At 46.7% G+C, this 16,879-nt stretch overlaps 1 protein-coding gene across 2 annotated transcripts; it reads right to left on the bottom strand.

Annotated features, from left to right (window-relative positions):
• Positions 1-5,224: 5,224 nt before the first annotated feature.
• Positions 5,225-10,357, bottom strand: MIXL1 (Mix paired-like homeobox). Of its 2 annotated transcripts, none has more exons than XM_053604060.1 (2): positions 9,844-10,357; positions 5,225-6,158 (listed from the first exon to the last, which is right to left on the bottom strand). In XM_053604060.1, the coding sequence occupies exons 1-2, from the start codon at positions 10,222-10,224 to the stop codon at positions 5,823-5,825; spliced, it is 717 nt and encodes a 238-aa protein (XP_053460035.1). In that variant the 5' UTR covers positions 10,225-10,357; the 3' UTR covers positions 5,225-5,822. The 2 variants fall into 2 exon arrangements, with proteins under 2 accessions (XP_053460035.1, XP_053460036.1); XM_053604061.1 differs by having other exon boundaries at positions 5,225-6,134.
• Between the last annotated feature and the right edge of the window lie 6,522 nt (positions 10,358-16,879).

The raw sequence follows: 16,879 nt of genomic DNA, 5'->3' as shown, positions 1-16,879 counted from the left end.
TGGTATATGTGGCTGGCGCCTTAGCCACTTGAGCTACAGGCACTGAGTCGTCACATTTACAATTTTATATTTCTTTTTTTTTTTTTTAACAGAGTCTCACTTTATCACCCTCGGTGTCACAGCTCACAGCAACCTCAGACTCCTGGGCTTAGGTGATTCTCTTGCTTTAGCCTCCCGAGTTGCTGGGACTACAGGTGCCCGCCACAACGCCCAGCTATTTTTTTGTTGCAGTTTGGCCCGGGCTGGGTTCGAACCTGCCACCCTCAGTATATGGGTCCAGGGCCCTACCCCATTGAGCCACAGGTGCCGCCCATCAATTTTATATTTCATAGAGCTCTTTTATCTTCCTACCAGCCTCTTTGCTCTATCAGGAAAGGGACTATTCCTGGTTTTGCTCATTATTTTGTTTCCAAGTAAATATTTGTGTAATGAACAAACACATGTGAGCTTCAAAAGAGCTTTAAGTAACATTAATGCCATTGGAATAAGAAGGTGGTCTTCCATGATTTCTTTGAAAGAAGAGACTATTCATTGGGATATAGAAATTCTCATTTGGAGGCTGGATACCTGCTCACACCTGTAATCCTAGCATTCTGGAAAGCCAAGGCAAGTGGATTGCCTGAGCTCAGGAGTTTGAGACCAGCCTGATCACAAATGAGACCCTGTCTCAAAAAAAAAAAAAAAAAGATAGGCAATGTGGCTGGTGCCTGTAGTCTCAGCTACTCAGGAAGCTGAGGCAGGAGGATCACCTGAGCCCAAAATTTGAGGTTCCTGTGAGCTATGACACCATGGCACTCTACCAAGAGTAGCAAAGTGATACTCTGTCTCAAAAAAAAAAAAAAGAAGAAATTCTGATTTGGGGTTTGCTTTTAAACCTATCACATTACTGTATTATTAGTTCTGACTAAAAAGACCAGTCTGACTAAAAAGACTAAAAAATCCAATAGAGGAGGCACTATATAGTGGTGGATAAATAGATGGGCTGGCCATGCCATTTACAAGTTCTGTGATTATAAACCACTGTTTAGAGTAAATGTCTTCAACTTTAAAATGGGAAGAACAGCTACCATCTTACATGGTAAGGGTGAGGATTAACTATATAATGTCTTACACATTTACCAGTTAGGGCCTCGTAGAATTTGAGAGAGGTGCAAGCTACTTCTATTCTTAGAGGGTCCCACACTTTTTTAAAAATTGAAAATACCAAAACAGGCCAGGTGCAGTGGCTCACGCCTGTAATCCTAGCACTCTGGGAAGCCAGGGACGGTGGATTGCTTGAGCTCACATCAAGACCAGCCTGAGGAAGAATGAGACCCCGTCTCTAAAAAACATAACAGCCAGGCGTTGTGGCCGGTACCTGTAATCCCAGCTACTTGGGAGGCTAAGGCAAGAGGATAGCTTGAGCCCAAGAGTTTGAAGTTGCTGTGAGCTATGATGACATGGTACTCTACCTAGGGTGACAAAGTAAGACTATCTCAAATGAATAAATAAATACACAATGCCCAGCTATTTTGTTGTTGTCGTCATTGTTTAACAGGCCTGGGCTGGGTTTGAACCCTCCAGCCCTGGTGTACGTGGCCAGCACCCTAACCACTGACCTAGGGGCATTGAGCCCTGTTTTGGGGTTGTTTTTTTTTTTTTGAGACAGAGTCACTCTGTGAAGTCACAGCTCACAGCAACCTCAAATTCTTGGGGTTAAGTGATTCTCTTGCCTCAGCTTCCCAAAGTAGCCGGGACTACAGGCACCCACCACAGCACCCTGTTATTTTTAGAGATGAGGTTTCACTCTGGCTCAGGCTGGTCTTCAACCTGTGAGATCAGGCAATCTATCCGCCTCAGCCTCCCAGAGTGCTAGGATTACAGGTGTGAGCCACCATGCCCATCCAGGATTTAAATTTTACATAGATTTTTGTATAATTGTTCACTGGGGAAAACAGAACATAAAACAATATAAATGCAATAATAAAATTAATAAGCTAATTATAAGATTTATTATTATTATTTTTTTTTTTTTGTAGAGACAGAGTCTCACTGTACCGCCCTCAGGTAGAGTGCCGTGGCATCACACGGCTCACAGCAACCTCTAACTCTTGGGCTTACGCGATTCTCTTGCCTCAGCTTCCCGAGCAGCTGGGACTACAGGCGCCTGCCATAACACCTGGCTATTTTTTTGTTGCAGTTTGGCCGGGGCTGGGTTTGAACCCGCCACCCTCGGCATATGGGGCCAGCACCCTACTCACTGAGCCACAGGCGCTGCCAAGATTTATTATTTTTTTTTAGTGAGATAGTTGTTTATTTTATTTTATTTATTTATTTATTTTTTTGTGTGTGTGGTTTTTGACCGGGGCTGGGTTAAAACCCACCACCTCCGGCATATGGGACCGGTGCCCTTCTTTGAGCCACAGGCGCTGCCCCTATAAGATTTATTTTTAAGTATGATTCTTAATAGACTATATGTTTAAAGTGTTAAAATACATGCCTTTCAGTCATTTGGCAATGTCACTAAAATGTAAAACTCTTATGATTGTGAGACCTCCCAACCACCCCCAGAATGGGCTCTGAACACAATGTTTGGCACACAGTAAGCGCTTAAAATAATAATAGCTAATGTTTATCATCTCATATGTAGATTTCAATTAGTTTTCAGAGGGTTCAGAAGTCCAGCTTGTTACTAAAGGCTGAATTATGTTCACTTAGTTATTTTTAATAGTGGATTTGCTGCTCTGAAAAGTACAAACCACTTGATAAACATCTCTATGAAAAAAAGGCAACTGGCATGTCGAATTTCTAAGACATTCATCGTAGTTCAAGGTCTTCTATTAAGCATTAAGATGTGTCAGATGTCCTGGCCCTGGTAATGGTTTCTCATAAGCCTACTTTAAAGTACAGTGTACAGAGAAAACTTCATATATAGATATATCCTTTGGCCCTAAGGAGTTTGAAAACCCTCAAAATATCAATACAATATTTAGGCTAGGCACGGTGCCTCACACTAGTAATCCTAGCCCTCTGGGAGACCAAGACAGGTAGATTGCCCTGAGCTTACAGATTTGAGACCAGCCTGAGCAAGAGCAAGACCCTGTCTCTAAAAATAGCCAGGCATTGTGGTAGGTGCCTGTAGTCCTATCTACTAGGGAGGCTAAGGCAAGATAATCACTTGAGCCTAAGAGTTTGAGGTTGCTGTGAGCTATGACAACATAGCACTCTACTAAGGGTGACAAAGTGAGACTCTGTCTCAAAAAAAAATAGGCTCAGCACCTGTGGTTCAAGTGGCTAAGGTGCCGCCACATACACCTGAGCTGGCTGGTTCGTATCCAGCCCCAGCCTGCCAAACAATGACAGCTGCAACCAAAAAATAGCCGGGCACGGGGAGTTGTGGCAGGTGCCCATAGTCCCAGCTACTTGGGAGGCAGAGGCAGAATAGCTTGAGCCCAGGAGCTGAAGGTTGCTGTGAGCTGTGATGCCACAGCACTCTACCCAGGGTGACAGCTTGAGGCTCTGTCTCAAAAAAACAAACAAACAAACAAAAAAAAAAACAATATTTAATTGATCCTATGCTAACTTTAAAACAGTTGTTTATGCACATGTAGAATCACAAGCTGGGGAGAAGCATGACAAAAGAACGCGTCAGAATAAGACGCATAAATTTTGCCGCTGCCACTGTGGCTGTAAGGCCTACCATCTGCAGAAGTTGACTTATGGCATATATGACTACCACCCTGCCAAGTGCAAGAGAAAGAATAACTGGAGTTCCAAGGTTAAAATAAGAAATACCACCTGGACTTGTTGGATGAGGCACATAAAAATTGTGCCTAGATTCAGGCATAGATTCCATGAAGGAACAACACCTAAACCCAAGAAGGCAACTGCTGCAGCATCCAGTTCATCTTAAGAATTTCAACAATTAGGCTCAGTGCCTGTGGCTCAAGCAGCTAAGGGGCCAGCCATATACACCTGAGCTGGTGGGTTCGAATCCAGCCTGGGCCCGCCAAACAACGACGGCTACAACCAAAAAAAAAGATAGCTGGGCATTGTGGCAGACACCTGTAATCCCAGCTACTTGGGAGGCAGAGGCAAGAGAATCGCTTGAGCCCAGGAGTTGAGAGGTTGCTGTGAGCTGTGATGCCACAGCACTCTACCCAGGGTGACCCAAAAAAAAAAAGAATTTCAACAATTAGTCATGCAATAAATGTTTTGGTTTTTAAAAATCTTAAAAAAAGAAAGTGGGGGCGCCTGTGGCTCAAAGGAGTGGGGCGCCAGCCCCATATGCCAGAGGTTCAAACCCAGCCCCAGCCAAAAACTGAAAAAAAAAAAAAAAAGAATTACGAATTGGCAAATTGAGGCTGGGCACAGTGGCTCACATCTATAATCCTAGCACTGGGAAGCTGAAGCAGGAAGATTGCTAAGAGCAGCCTGAACAATAGCAAGACCCTATCTCAACAAAAATTGAAAATTTAGCTGGGCCTGGTAGCATGTGCCTGATAGTCCCATTCATTTAGGAAGGTGTGGCAGGAGGATCACTTGAGCACAGAAGTTTGAGGCTACTGTGAGGTATGATGACACCACTGCACTCTAGCCTGGGCAACAGAATAAGACCCTGTTTCAAAAAAACGAAAAATATTGTAAGTTGGGAAAGAGAAAGCTTCCAAAACTAGTATTTTCTTTTATTTTTTTCCTTTTTGTGATAGGGTCTCACTCTGTTGTTGGGGCTGGAGTACAGTGGCATCATCATAGCTCACTGCAACCTCCAACTCCTGGGCTCAAACCTCCATGTAACTGGGATTACAGACACGTACCACCATGCCCAGCTAACTTTTTTTTTTTTTTTTTTTGTAGAGATAGGCTCTCATATTCCCAGGCTGGTCTTAAACTCCTGGGTTCAAGCAATCCTTTTGCCTCAAGACTCCCAAGCTGCTAGGCCACTACACCTGGCCTTCAAATCCAAAATATTCATAAAATATCACTAACCTTTGAATAAGATATGCTTTTAACCATGTTAAATTTCTCAGCACACCAACCTGCTGATAGAATATTGATTATTGGCTATAAACTACATTTCAGAAACTTCTTTTAGAAATATTTTTCATGGCCACATAATACACACTGAGCAACCATAGAGTGAAGCATTCTACTAAGCTGTCTAAAGAAATTAAATAGAAATCACATTGAAACATTTGTGAAAAATATTTAATAATCTACTAAAGTTGCACAGAAAGTACATCAACAAGTGCTAAGGGTAATGTTGGAGTGATTTGAGTAACATACAAAATCAGGATTAGAGCTACAGTTTCAGACATCAGGAAGAGGGGGTGGGTCTTGAGTGTTTTGATTGGAGCTATGATTGAATGTAAAGATGACAGGCAAATAAAAAAATAATAAATCTGGGTGATAGCATAAGGGTTAGAGTGAGGTTAAGGTTATCAGCCTTGGTGGGACCATGAGAAGATGGCAGCTGTCAAGCACAAGGGGAAACTGAGTCAAGCTGAGAGGTTCTTATGAAGAAGATACTACATTCTGAACAACCAGCCTCCAAAATAAGAACGGACCTGTCAAGAAGGTACAAGGACGCAGGCTAAGTTGAATGTGAACACCTGAGACATACACACATAAAAATGAGAGCCAGAATTCCTGGTGGCAGAAGGATGTTTGCTGGCAAAAAGTGGTGGGGAGAACCTTCAAAGATGAAAGGTGGTCAAAACTATCGTTGAGGTTAACAAGGACATGTCCTGGACATGGGAGTCAGAGAGGACAGTATTCTGATGTGCGGCTCCCGGCATATTACTCATAGTTCCTCTGAGATTATCCCAAATTCTCCTGAATCCTCAAAAGTTATCAAAGGCAGCAAAGATGTGTTCTTCCCACAAATCTAGCTTTGAAGCAATGTCTTCAGACAGAGGGGAATAGGTTTCACAATTCTGACCTTGGGAGCTAGAGACAGAGTTGCCTCCTCCAATTCTGTTTGGATCAGTCAAGCAGTTCCCTTCTACCTCAGGAGGTAGCTGGGACTTCAAACATTTCATTTCAATTCCAGTTCCAGGAGCAACATGGTTGAGGAAAATCTCTGGCCTAGCTGAAGATTGGAAAGATTTCCCACTCTGACGTCTTGACTTGGCTCGCCTGTTCTGGAACCATACCTGGGGAGGGCAGGAAAAAAAATGCTTTGAGTTGGAGTTCTTACACTAGTCTTATGTACGTTGATCATAATAATAAATTCCAGTTTAACATCCCTGGGCTCCCTGCTCCAGTGTGTTAACGATTTTCAGAAACCGCTTTGGTTGACAGAAGTTCAGAGCACCTAGCTTTCTCTGCCTCACCAATCTTAGATGCAAAATTAAAATAATAATGTTTTTTTTTGTTTTGTTCTGTTTTTTGAGATAGGGTCTCACTCTAGCTAGAGTGCAGTGGTGTCGTAGCTCACTATAGCCTTCGATTCTTGGGTTCAAGTGATCCTCCGGCCTTCAGACAACTGGGTACCTAAAACTATAGGCTCTTACCACCAAGCCAGGCTAATTTTTCTGTTTTTTGTAGAGACAGGGTCTCACTCTTGCTCAGGCTGATCTTAAACTCTTGAGCTCAAGCAATCCTCCTGCTTTGGCCTCCCAGAGTGCCAGGATTACAGGCATGACCATTGCACCCAGTTGCCTGGTTTTGTCTGTTCTTTATTTAGAAACAATTTCATGAAAAATAGGGTCACAAATAGAAACATTTAGAATTCATAGGAAAACTGGGCGGCGCCTGTGGCTCAGTTGGTAGGGCGCCTGCCCCATATACCGAGGGTGGTGGGTTTCAAGCCCAGCCCCGGCCAAACTGCAACCAAAAAAAAAAATAGCTGGGCGTTGTGGCGGGCGCCTATAGTCCCAGCTACTCGGGAGGCTGAGCCAAGAGAATCGCTTGAGCCCAGGAGTTGGAGGTTGCTGTGAGCTGTGTGAGGCCACGGCACTCTACCGAGGGCCATAAAGTGAGACTCTGTCTCTACAAAAAAAAAAAAAAAAAAAAGAATTCATAGGAAAACAATGCTACTCTGCTTAAGATGACTGATGTTAAAATTATTTAGAAAATCAGTTGTTGTTTTTGAGACAACTCAGCTCACAGCAACCTCTAACTCTTGGGCTCAAGCCATTCTCTTGCCTCAGCCTCCCAAATAGCTGGGACTACAGGTGCCTGCCACAATGCTGAGCTATTTTTTAGAGATGAAGTCTTGCTCTGGCTCAGGCTGGTCTTGAGCTGGTCAGCTCAGGCAATCTACCCGCCTTGGCCTCCCAGAGTGCTAAGATTACAGGGGTGAGCCACCTCACCCAGCCTAGAAAATCAGTTTGTTTGTTTTTTTTGAAGAGTCTTACCATGTTGCCCTCGGTAGAGTGCTGTGGCATCACAGCTGACAGCCATCTCAAACTCTTGGGCGTAAGCTATTCTCTTGCCTCAGCCTCCCATGTAGCTGGGACTACAGGCTCCTGCCACAACGCCTGGCCATTTTTTGGTTGCAGTTGTCATTGTTGTTTGGCAGGCCTGGGCTGGGTTCGAACCCACCAGCTCCGGTGTATGTGGCTGGTGCTCTAGCCACTGAGCTACAGGCAGTGAGCCTAGAAAATCAGTTTTTGGGGCGGGGCCTGTGGCTCAGTGAGTAGGGCGCCGGCCCCATATGCTGAGGGTGGCGGGTTCAAACCCAGCCCCGGCCAAACTGCAACCAAAAAATAGCCGGGCGTTGTGGCGGGTGCCTGTAGTCCCAGCTGCTCGGGAGGCTGAGGCAAGAGAATCGTATAAGCCCAAGAGTTAGAGGTTGCTGTGAGCTGTGTGACACCACGGCACTCTACCCAAGGGTGGTACAGTGAGACTCTGTCTCTACAAAAAAAAAAAAAAAGAAAAAGAAAATCAGTTTTTGAAAGTCTGTTTAACTCTTTGCCAAACTAATCAAGAAGTTATTTTGCTCAGTGGACTTGCATGCAAAAAAAATTTCTATTTCCACTCCCCCACTAATGCTGTATCCTGATTAGGAAAGCTCTACCAACTATTGAAATTGACAGCTATTGTGACCACCAGAGATACAGAAAAACAAGGCTACTCTTTCCCGGTGTTTAAATTGAGGTCTCCTGGACACAGATTAAGGTGTGACAGACTAATAGGCAAAAAGACAGGCTTCTCACTACCAACTCCAAGATTTTTTTCTTTTTCTTTTTTTTTTGACAGAGTCTCAAGCTGTCACCCTGAGTAGAGTGGGGTGGCATCATAGCTCACAGCAACCTCCAACTCTTGGGCTCAAGCGATCCTCTTGCCACAGTTTTTCTATTTTTAGTAGAGATGGGGGGGGGGTCTCGCTCTTGCTTAGGCTGGTCTCGAACCTGTGAGCTCAGGCAATCCCCCTCACCTGGGCCTCCCAGAGTGCTAGGATTATAGGCCTAGGCCCTAACTCCAAGATTGTGATCTCAATTAATTTAGACTAGGCCAGGTGAGGTGGCTCAGGCCTCTGGGAGGCCTAGGTGGGTGGATTGCCTCAGTTCACTGGTTGGAGACCAGCCTGAGCCAGAGTGAGACCCCCTACCTCTAAAAATAGCAGGGTGTTGTGACAGATGCCTGTAGTCCCAGCTACTGGGGAGGCTCAGGCTAGAGAGTCCCTTGAGTGCCAGCACCTTTAAGTCAAGCGGCTAAAGCACCAGCCACATACACCAGAGCTGGCAGGTTCAAATCCAGCCCAGGGGCTTGGCGCCTGTGGCTGAAGGGACTAAGGTGGCAGCCACATACACCTTAGCTGGCAGGTTCGAATCCAACCCGCCAAACAACAATCATGGCTGCAACCAAAAAATAGCCGGGTGTTGTGGCAGGCACCTGTAGTCCCAGCTACTTAGGAGGCAGAGACAGGAGAATTGCTTGAGCCCAGGAGTTGGAGATTGCTGTGAGCTGTGATGCCACAGCACTCTACCTGGGGCGACAGCTTGAGGCTCTTGTCTCAAAAAAAAAAAAAAGGACTACAGGCATAAGCCATCGTGCCCAGCCTCAGTCTGGCAGTTTCTCACAAATCCAGCCCAGGCCTGCCAAACAACAATGACAACTACAACCAAAAACTAGCTGGGCGTTGTGGCTGGCACCTGTAGTCCCAGCTACTTGGGAGGCTGAGGCAAGAGAATTGCTTAAGCCCAGGAGTTGGAGGTTGCTGTGAGCTGTGACGCCACAGCACTCTACTCAAGGCGACAGCTTGAGACTCTGTCTCAAAAAGAAAAGAAAAGAATCACTTGAACCCAAAAGTTGGAGGCTGCTGTAAGCTACGATGCCATGCCAGGGCACTTTACCCAGGGTGACAAAGGGAGTCTGTCTCAAAAAAATAAATAAATTACTTTAGACAATAAACGCCTTGTACTAGATTTTTCAAACTGACAAGCTCCAAATGCTAAAGGCTTTCCCCCCAAGATGCTGCATCATTTCAAACCCAAATCCCAGAACCCATACTTGCCAAGAAAGTGCCCTAGGAGGTAACTTGGTGAGCCAGCCTTGCCTTCTCTCAGCTACCATTCTCAAACTCACAGGCAGAGGGAACTCTCAACCGCACCTCACCTGTGTCTTCTTCCTAGATAAGGGAAAGTGTAAAACTACACTGGATGTTACTTTCTCACCATTTCAAGGAACCAGATCGCCTCCTGGGAGCCCTTACAAGTCACTGAATGCATGCCTGAATTATTTCAATTAAGCCTAAGGATATTATCCTCACTGCGCAGTCCAGAACACTGAGTGAGGTTCAAGGGAGGCAACTTACCCAACGTCCCGGACGCAAGTAAGTGGGCGCTGGGGTGTGGCCCAGACAGTCCCCGGTGCCTCTACTCCGGGGCACATCTGCGAACGCGGAAGGTTGCTCACCTGAATCCTGGACTCTGGGAGCAGAGTGAGCGCGGCCAGGCGCTCCCGCAGGTGAATATCGGGGTACATGGTGCGGCGGAAGACGAGCTCCAGCAGCTGCAGCTGCTCCGGGCTGAACGACGTGCGCTTGCGGCGCTGCGACGCCGACGGGGCGGCCGCGCCTCTAGGGGGCGATCGCGATCGCGGGCCGCCGGGGAGCGGCGGGGTCGGTCCCGGGCGCCCGCCGAGGAAGCCAGCGGAAGGGGCCGGGGCGCCGCGCTGCGGGCCGGGGGGCGCGGGGCCGAGACGTGGCGGGAAGGCCCCTCCGGCGGGGGCCGGCCGGGACGCGGGGAACGTGGCGCCTTCGGCGCACTGAAGCTGGCGGGACTCCACAGCGGCCATCGCTCCCGGACCCAGCGCGCCTCCCGGGACGTGCGCGGGCTACTGTTATACCGACCGGGGCCGAGGGAGGGGCCGCCGCTGGCGGTGCCATCAAAGGAGGGGGCGCGGGAGGCCCGTGTGTCTCGGGGGCGCCAGCCCGCCCCCAGGCCCGCCAGACTCCGGGGGGAGTAATCGCTTCCGCTGACCGTGGGATGGCGGGAGGGAGGCGTGAACTTGGGGCCGACCCCCTCCGCCCCGCAATCCACATCTGCAGAAGTACTGCTCGGAGAGGGCAGCGGAGGGCCGAAGGCGCGAGCTCCGGGCGCGCGGAAACGCCCCCCTCCGAGTCGGAGAAGCCGGGGCCTGCGCGGAGCGGTGTCTCACTTGACCCGGCGTCAAGCCTCGGGGCCCTTACTCCTGTCATTATCAAAGGCGTTTGTTTACCACCCCTGCTACGTGCCAGACCCTATACCAGGTTAGTCAAACAGCCCGGCCTCTGTCCTCCGCAAGATTCCCTAACACATCCGCATCTGAGCAGGGGCAAAGATAAAGGACCCTCACGGGGGGCAGCGCGCCTCTCCGGAGAGGAGGGTGGGGGCTCCTGCCCGGGATATCCGCAGGGTCCCACCGTGAGGCTGTCTACGCGGGGCAGGGCTGACAACCAATTACCAGACGCCTAATTTGGCCTTTCTGAATATACTCCAGACCTTCCTTCCTCCCTCCGCCCTCGGGGTCTTTAAGGCCCCCATGTTATTCTGCTTTGTACTATGGTTGTGATTTATGTATCTGCCTACTAGATTATAAAGTCTAGACTATAGACTAGACTATAAAGAGAGAGTGGATTGCTTGAGCTCAGGAGTTGGAGACCAGCCTGAGCAAGAACAATTCCCCATTTCTAAAAAATAACCCGGCGCTGTGGCAGGTGCCTGTAATCCCAGCTACTCTGGAGGCTGAGGCAAGAGAATCACTTGAGCACAAGAGTTTGAGGTTGCTGTAAGCTGTGACACCACAGCACTCTAGCGAGGGTGACTCACTCTCTCAAAAAAAAAGGTCTCGGAGAGCAGGAACCCACTTGTGCTGTTCATTTGGTCATCTATTGAGTGTCTGTTGTGTGCACCTCACCTACTCTGGGTGAGGCACCACCCTAGGCCTTCAATGAACGTGTTGAACTGGATGCCTCCCAGTTCGCCTTAGAGAAAAGAGACACCAATGGCCCACTGTGAGAACTGCCCAGGCACAAGGTAAGTCCTCAGGAGAAGAGCAGGGAGGGCCAAGGCTCCTTGCTCCCAACACCTGAGCACTGATTTCACCAAGACCGTTCAAAGGGGGTCTTTACTGGGAAGGTCTTTCGGAGCACAGTCTCCCTCCTGTCTCTTTCCATTCTGGAATGCTAACAGTCTCTCAGAAAAACTTAGGTATTTGCATCCTGGGTGGACATTCCAAGTGTCAAAGCAAAGGATTCTTGGGGTGGCTGCAAAGAAGAGTACTGGGCTTCATCCTCTCCTGGTTGGGGCAGGAGGTGGGCGAGTCCTGTTGGTACTGTGTCCCAGACTGCAATGCAGCTGCTGAGGCTTTTCAGGTGGCCTATCTATGCCAGCACTTCCTCTTCCATCTCTCCCCACCCCCACCCTCATGCACACCTTTTTTTCTTTTCCTCTTCTTCCCTTCCTCTTTTATTCTTTTGTCAGGTCAGGAGGTTTTCAGGCTAGGAAAGTATGGGATGGGAGGTTAGACTTTTTTTTCTTTTTTTTTTTGAAGTTTTTGGCTGGGGTCAGGTTTGAACTCACCACCTCTGGTAAATGGGGCCGGCGCCCTAATCACTGAGCCACAGGCACCATCCTAGACCTATTTTTCTATGCTCATTTGTTCTTTTTTTCTTTCTCTTTCTTTTCTTTTTTCTTTTTTTGTAGAGACGGAGTCTCACTTTATGACCCTTGGTAGAGTGCTGTGACATCACAGCTTACAGCAACCTCCAACTCCTGAGCTTAGGAGATTCTCTTGCCTCAGCCTTCCAAGTAGCTGGGACTACAGGCACCTGCCACAATGCCCGGCTATTTTTTTGTTGCAGTTTGGCTGGGGCCGGGTTTGAACCCGCCGCCCGTGGTATATGGTGCTTGCATCCTACCTACTGAGCTACAAGCACCACTTTTTTTTTTGTTGTTAGATCTCTGTTGCCCCAGCTAGAGTGTAATGGGGTCAACATAGCTCACTGCAACCTCAAACTCCTGGGCTCACATGATCCTCCTACCTCAGCCTCCTGGGTAGTTGGACTTTAGGCACGTGTCACCACACCTGGACAATTTTTCTGCTTTTGTGGAGCTGAGGTCTCACTCTTACTCAGGGTGGTCTCAAACTCTTCCTGGCCTTGAGCAATCTTCCCACTTTGGCTTCCCAAAGTGCTAGGATTACAGGAATGAACCACCTCGCCCAACCCTTATTCATTCTTCAGTTCATTATTTCAAAAATCCATTGATGAAGTGGCATTGTGCTAGGCCATGCTTTATGTGTGTTACTCCTATACCAATTTTATAGATCGGGAAATGCACCACAGCCCAGATGAGGCCCATACAACTTCAAAGCCAGTGTACCACATTGACGTTGAGACATTAACCCGAGGGTCACACTGAGCTCCCCTGCCACCCTCAGGAGAAGGGTGAAGCTCTAGTCCCTCTCTAGTCTTGGGGGTTGTTGTCTTTCGGGTAAATTGGGATCATTAGGCCCCTGGTCACAGGCTACAGTGATGAATGCATTGCTGTAGATACTTAAACCAGGAAGCCAACCCCAGAAGGACACCAGAGGTTTGCTGGCTGCTGTCCAGGATCTGAAGCAAAAGCCAGACAAGGCCTGGGCAACCCAGTAACTAAGTCCAGGGTCATGGGAATTATCCAGCCTGTTGTGTGGAAATTCCCCAGGTTCTTTGTTCAAGACTCATTCCTCTGCTGACATCTGCTCATTGTGAGGGGACCCCAAGCCTGCCCCTGTCTTACAACAGGCCAGGGAAATGGACCAGTGGAGACTGAGGACGTTCTGGGTCATCACCGAAGCAGTAGCGGTTTAGTGAAGCAGTGAGTGTATAAAGCAGTCTTTTCTCTGTCTTTTAAACTTGCGGTAAGAAATCTAGCATTCAGGGGTGGCGCCTGTGGCTCGGTTGGTAAGGTGCCGGTCCCGTATACCGAGGGTGGCAGGTTCAAACCCAGCCCCGGCCAAATTGCAACCAAAAATAGCCGGGCGTTGTGGCGGGCGCCTGTAGTCCCAGCTACTCGGGAGGTTGAGGCAAGAGAATCGCTTAAGACCAGGAGTTGGAGGTTGCTGTGAGCTGTGTGATGCCACGGCACTCTACCGAGGGCCATAAAGTGAGACTCTGTCTCTTACAAAAAAAAAGAAATCTAGCATTCAATTTGTGGCTTCATAATCCTCCAAACTGTCTAAACAGGCAGTATGTTCTTATGACTGTTTTCCTGAGAGTTTGTGTTGGATTACAATCTTCTATATTAAGATTTCAGCCTCTCTCATTCTCCCCTTTTGTTCTACATGCAATTTTTATTGAGTGTAGTTGTACATGCCTAAAAAGTAACCTCTGTGAAGACATAGTGGAAACCCAGGGTTGGAACTGGAGTGAAAGATTGGAAAGAGAGATTCTGTATCTTTTAGTTCTGCTTTACTTGTATTTTTTTTGTTTTTGAGACATAATCTCAAGCTGTTGCCCAGGGTAGAATGCCATGGCATCATCATAGCTCACAGCAACATCCAGCTCTTGGGCTCAAGCAATCCTCTTGCCTCAGTTTTTTTCTATTTTTAGTAGAGATGGGGTCTTGTTTTTTGTTCAGGCTGCTCTCGAACTTGTGGGTTCAAGGATTCCACCTTCCTCAGCCTCTCACAGAGTGCTAGGACCACAGGCGTGAGCCATCTCGCCTGGCCATGTCCATGTGTTTTTAAACCCTGGATTTTTTTTTTTTTTTTTTTGAGACAGAGTCTCATTATGTCGCCCTTGGTAGGGGGCCGTGCCGTCACAGCTTGCAGCAACCTCAAACTCTTGGGCTTAAGCGGTTCTCTTGCCTCAGCCTCCCAAGTAGCTGGGACTACAGGCGCCCACCACAATGCCCGGTCATTTTTTGTTGTTGTTGCAGTTGTTATTGTTGTTTGGCTGGTCCGGGCCAGGTTTGAACCCACCAAATGGGTTGGTGTATGTGACTGGCGCCGTAACCACTATGCTACCGGCACTGAGCCAAAAACCCTAGATTTTTGGTGACTAAATGTAATGTGATATTCTGAATTGGATCCTGGAAAAGAAAAAGAATATCAGCAGAAAAACTAGGGAAAGCTATATTTTTACAAAAACTACTTTCACAAAACTGAAGTCTGTGTTTTCTGCTCCCAAATAATTTATTAAGGTGTTGGCAGAGGATGCAGTGTAATACTCTGGAAGGACATATTACTACACTATTAGAATGGTCTTCCCAGTTCACTTAGGATTTTTATTGACTAGGGTTGGGGAGATGGGAGCCATTATTGGGTCTCTACAAAGGCTCTGCTACATACATTTACTAGAAATTAAAATGATTTTCTACTTCTGTTTTCTTTGAAAGACACTTATAGAATTATAAGTAGTTTTCACTAAATTCAAGTTCTAGATTGCTTAGTTGCCCTGCTGCAAACATACAATGTATATTTGTTCATTCTTCTATATTCATTTTTCCCAATTGGAAAATGGGTAGAACCCTATCTATTCTATTTTTAGCAATATAATTATAAAAATAATTATTGCAAGTTATTTTTCCAAAGTAGATAATCTGTGAAATTTAAGTCTGCATAAAGGACTTTTTTCTAACGAAGCACATTGGTAATTTACCAGTTTCAAGATAGCACACTGAAGTTCAGGGTTAGCTGAAGACAGCAGTCACTGAGATTAGGGTCTGCAGGCTCCCTCTCTACCACCTGGGCTAACTCTCCACTTGAGAGTTTTTGCTGAGAGCTTTTGGTCCTTATTTGTATTTAGTCTGTCAGTAACTTGAAACAGACACAAAGAAGGCCAGGGTGAAGTAGAAGCCAGGCCTCAGGGATGCCTCCTATGATGGGGGAAAGCCAGTTGTAACACAAGAGGCAGTGGCAATGGGGGTGGGGCTGGGCTTGATTATCTGCAGCCAGGGCTAGGAAGGAATGAGGCCATCGGGGTCACTGTCCTCTTCTGCATCTTCAGCATTTCCCACCACAGTTCCTGTCTCAGGTTCACCCAAATATCACAGGGGCCTGCCTTTCCTTCCCAAGTGCTAAGTACTCTCTTCCCTGGGCTCCCTTTGTTGTTCAAGTCAGCCCCTCTGCTATCAGAGACCTGGCTGAAGGAGCCCTGGGTGTTTATTAAAGGGAAGATCAGGAAAAGGCAGCCTGGGGGAGTTGATGGCTCCACTTCCACCTTGAATCTGCAGACTGTTTGCCCCTTTGATCCTGGCCTCACTTTGATTTCATCCCTTCTAGCTGCCTAGGCCTCTCTATTTCTGAAGTTCATTTCAGAACCAGTGGTTTCAGAGACTGAAAGACAATACCCCAATACATACACGCACACAGAGGAAGTAGTAATGTGCCAGGAAAGTGATAAAATGTTAGGAAGCCTTTTTTGTTGTTGCTTAGTCAGCACCATATAAATTCAAATAGCAAATACAAAATAGATTCTGAACCCAATGTGTTTTAAAAAAAAACAAACAATTCCTTTTCTTCTTCTATTTCTACCAAAAGCCCCTCCTTACACAAGGAGAGTTTGTCATGACTTGGATTCACACAACTAACCAATAAATTTAAAAGAACATTTCAACCTCAGAGAAAGGAAACTATAAATTTTCCAAGCTTAAGTCGGCATACTTGAAATGAAGAACTGAATAACTAGCAGAGTGTCTGGTCCTCATACCTGACACTTGTCAGACATTTCTTTCTGCAACATACCTCTTTTTTTTTTTTTTTTTGAGACAGAGTCTCACTATGTTGCCCTTGGCAGAAGACTGTGGTGTCACAGCTCACAGTGACTTCAAACTCTTGGGCTTAACTGATTCTTTTGCCTCAGACTCCCAAGTAACTGGGACTACAGGTGCCTGCTACAGTGCCTGGCTGTTTTTCCATTGCAGTTGTCATCGCTGTTTAGCAGGCCTGGGCCAGGTTCAAACCCACCAGCCCCCATGTATATGGCTGGCTCTTTAACCGCTGAGCAGCAGGTGCTGAGCCTGCAACATAACTCCTGAGTGCTTGAAACAGAGCTGTTGTGACTAAGGAAGCAATTTTTAAAATTTCATTTTAATTTATTTGAGTATAAATAGCCACATACAATTGGTGGCTTCCATCAGCACAGCTCTATGCCATCATCTAGCAAGTCACCCTTCTGTGACAATATTTTATGTGTAGATACAGAGAGGTATCTAGTTGGTGCTAAATTATACACTAAAATTGAATTCTAGACTCTTACTGTTTGAACGTAACTCTAGATCATTAAAGTAATTACCACATTTTATACCAGTCTCATAGATTTCACCAATCCATGTATTAAATATTACTGTGGCAATCATAAATGGTCTTTCTTCAAAAGTGATAGTTTGGGATTACTTGCTGTTTAATGTTTATGATACTGTAAGTTTCTTTGTCATTTGACTTAAACCTCGTTTAGTTTGATCACTTTGCTCCTTTCTGACCATGT

Source organism: Nycticebus coucang, chromosome 10 (genome assembly GCF_027406575.1).
Source record: "Nycticebus coucang isolate mNycCou1 chromosome 10, mNycCou1.pri, whole genome shotgun sequence".
Classification (NCBI taxonomy): domain Eukaryota; kingdom Metazoa; phylum Chordata; class Mammalia; order Primates; family Lorisidae; genus Nycticebus; species Nycticebus coucang.
The sequence above is the reverse complement of the archived record's forward strand: the minus strand, read 5'-3'. Positions and strand labels throughout refer to the sequence as shown.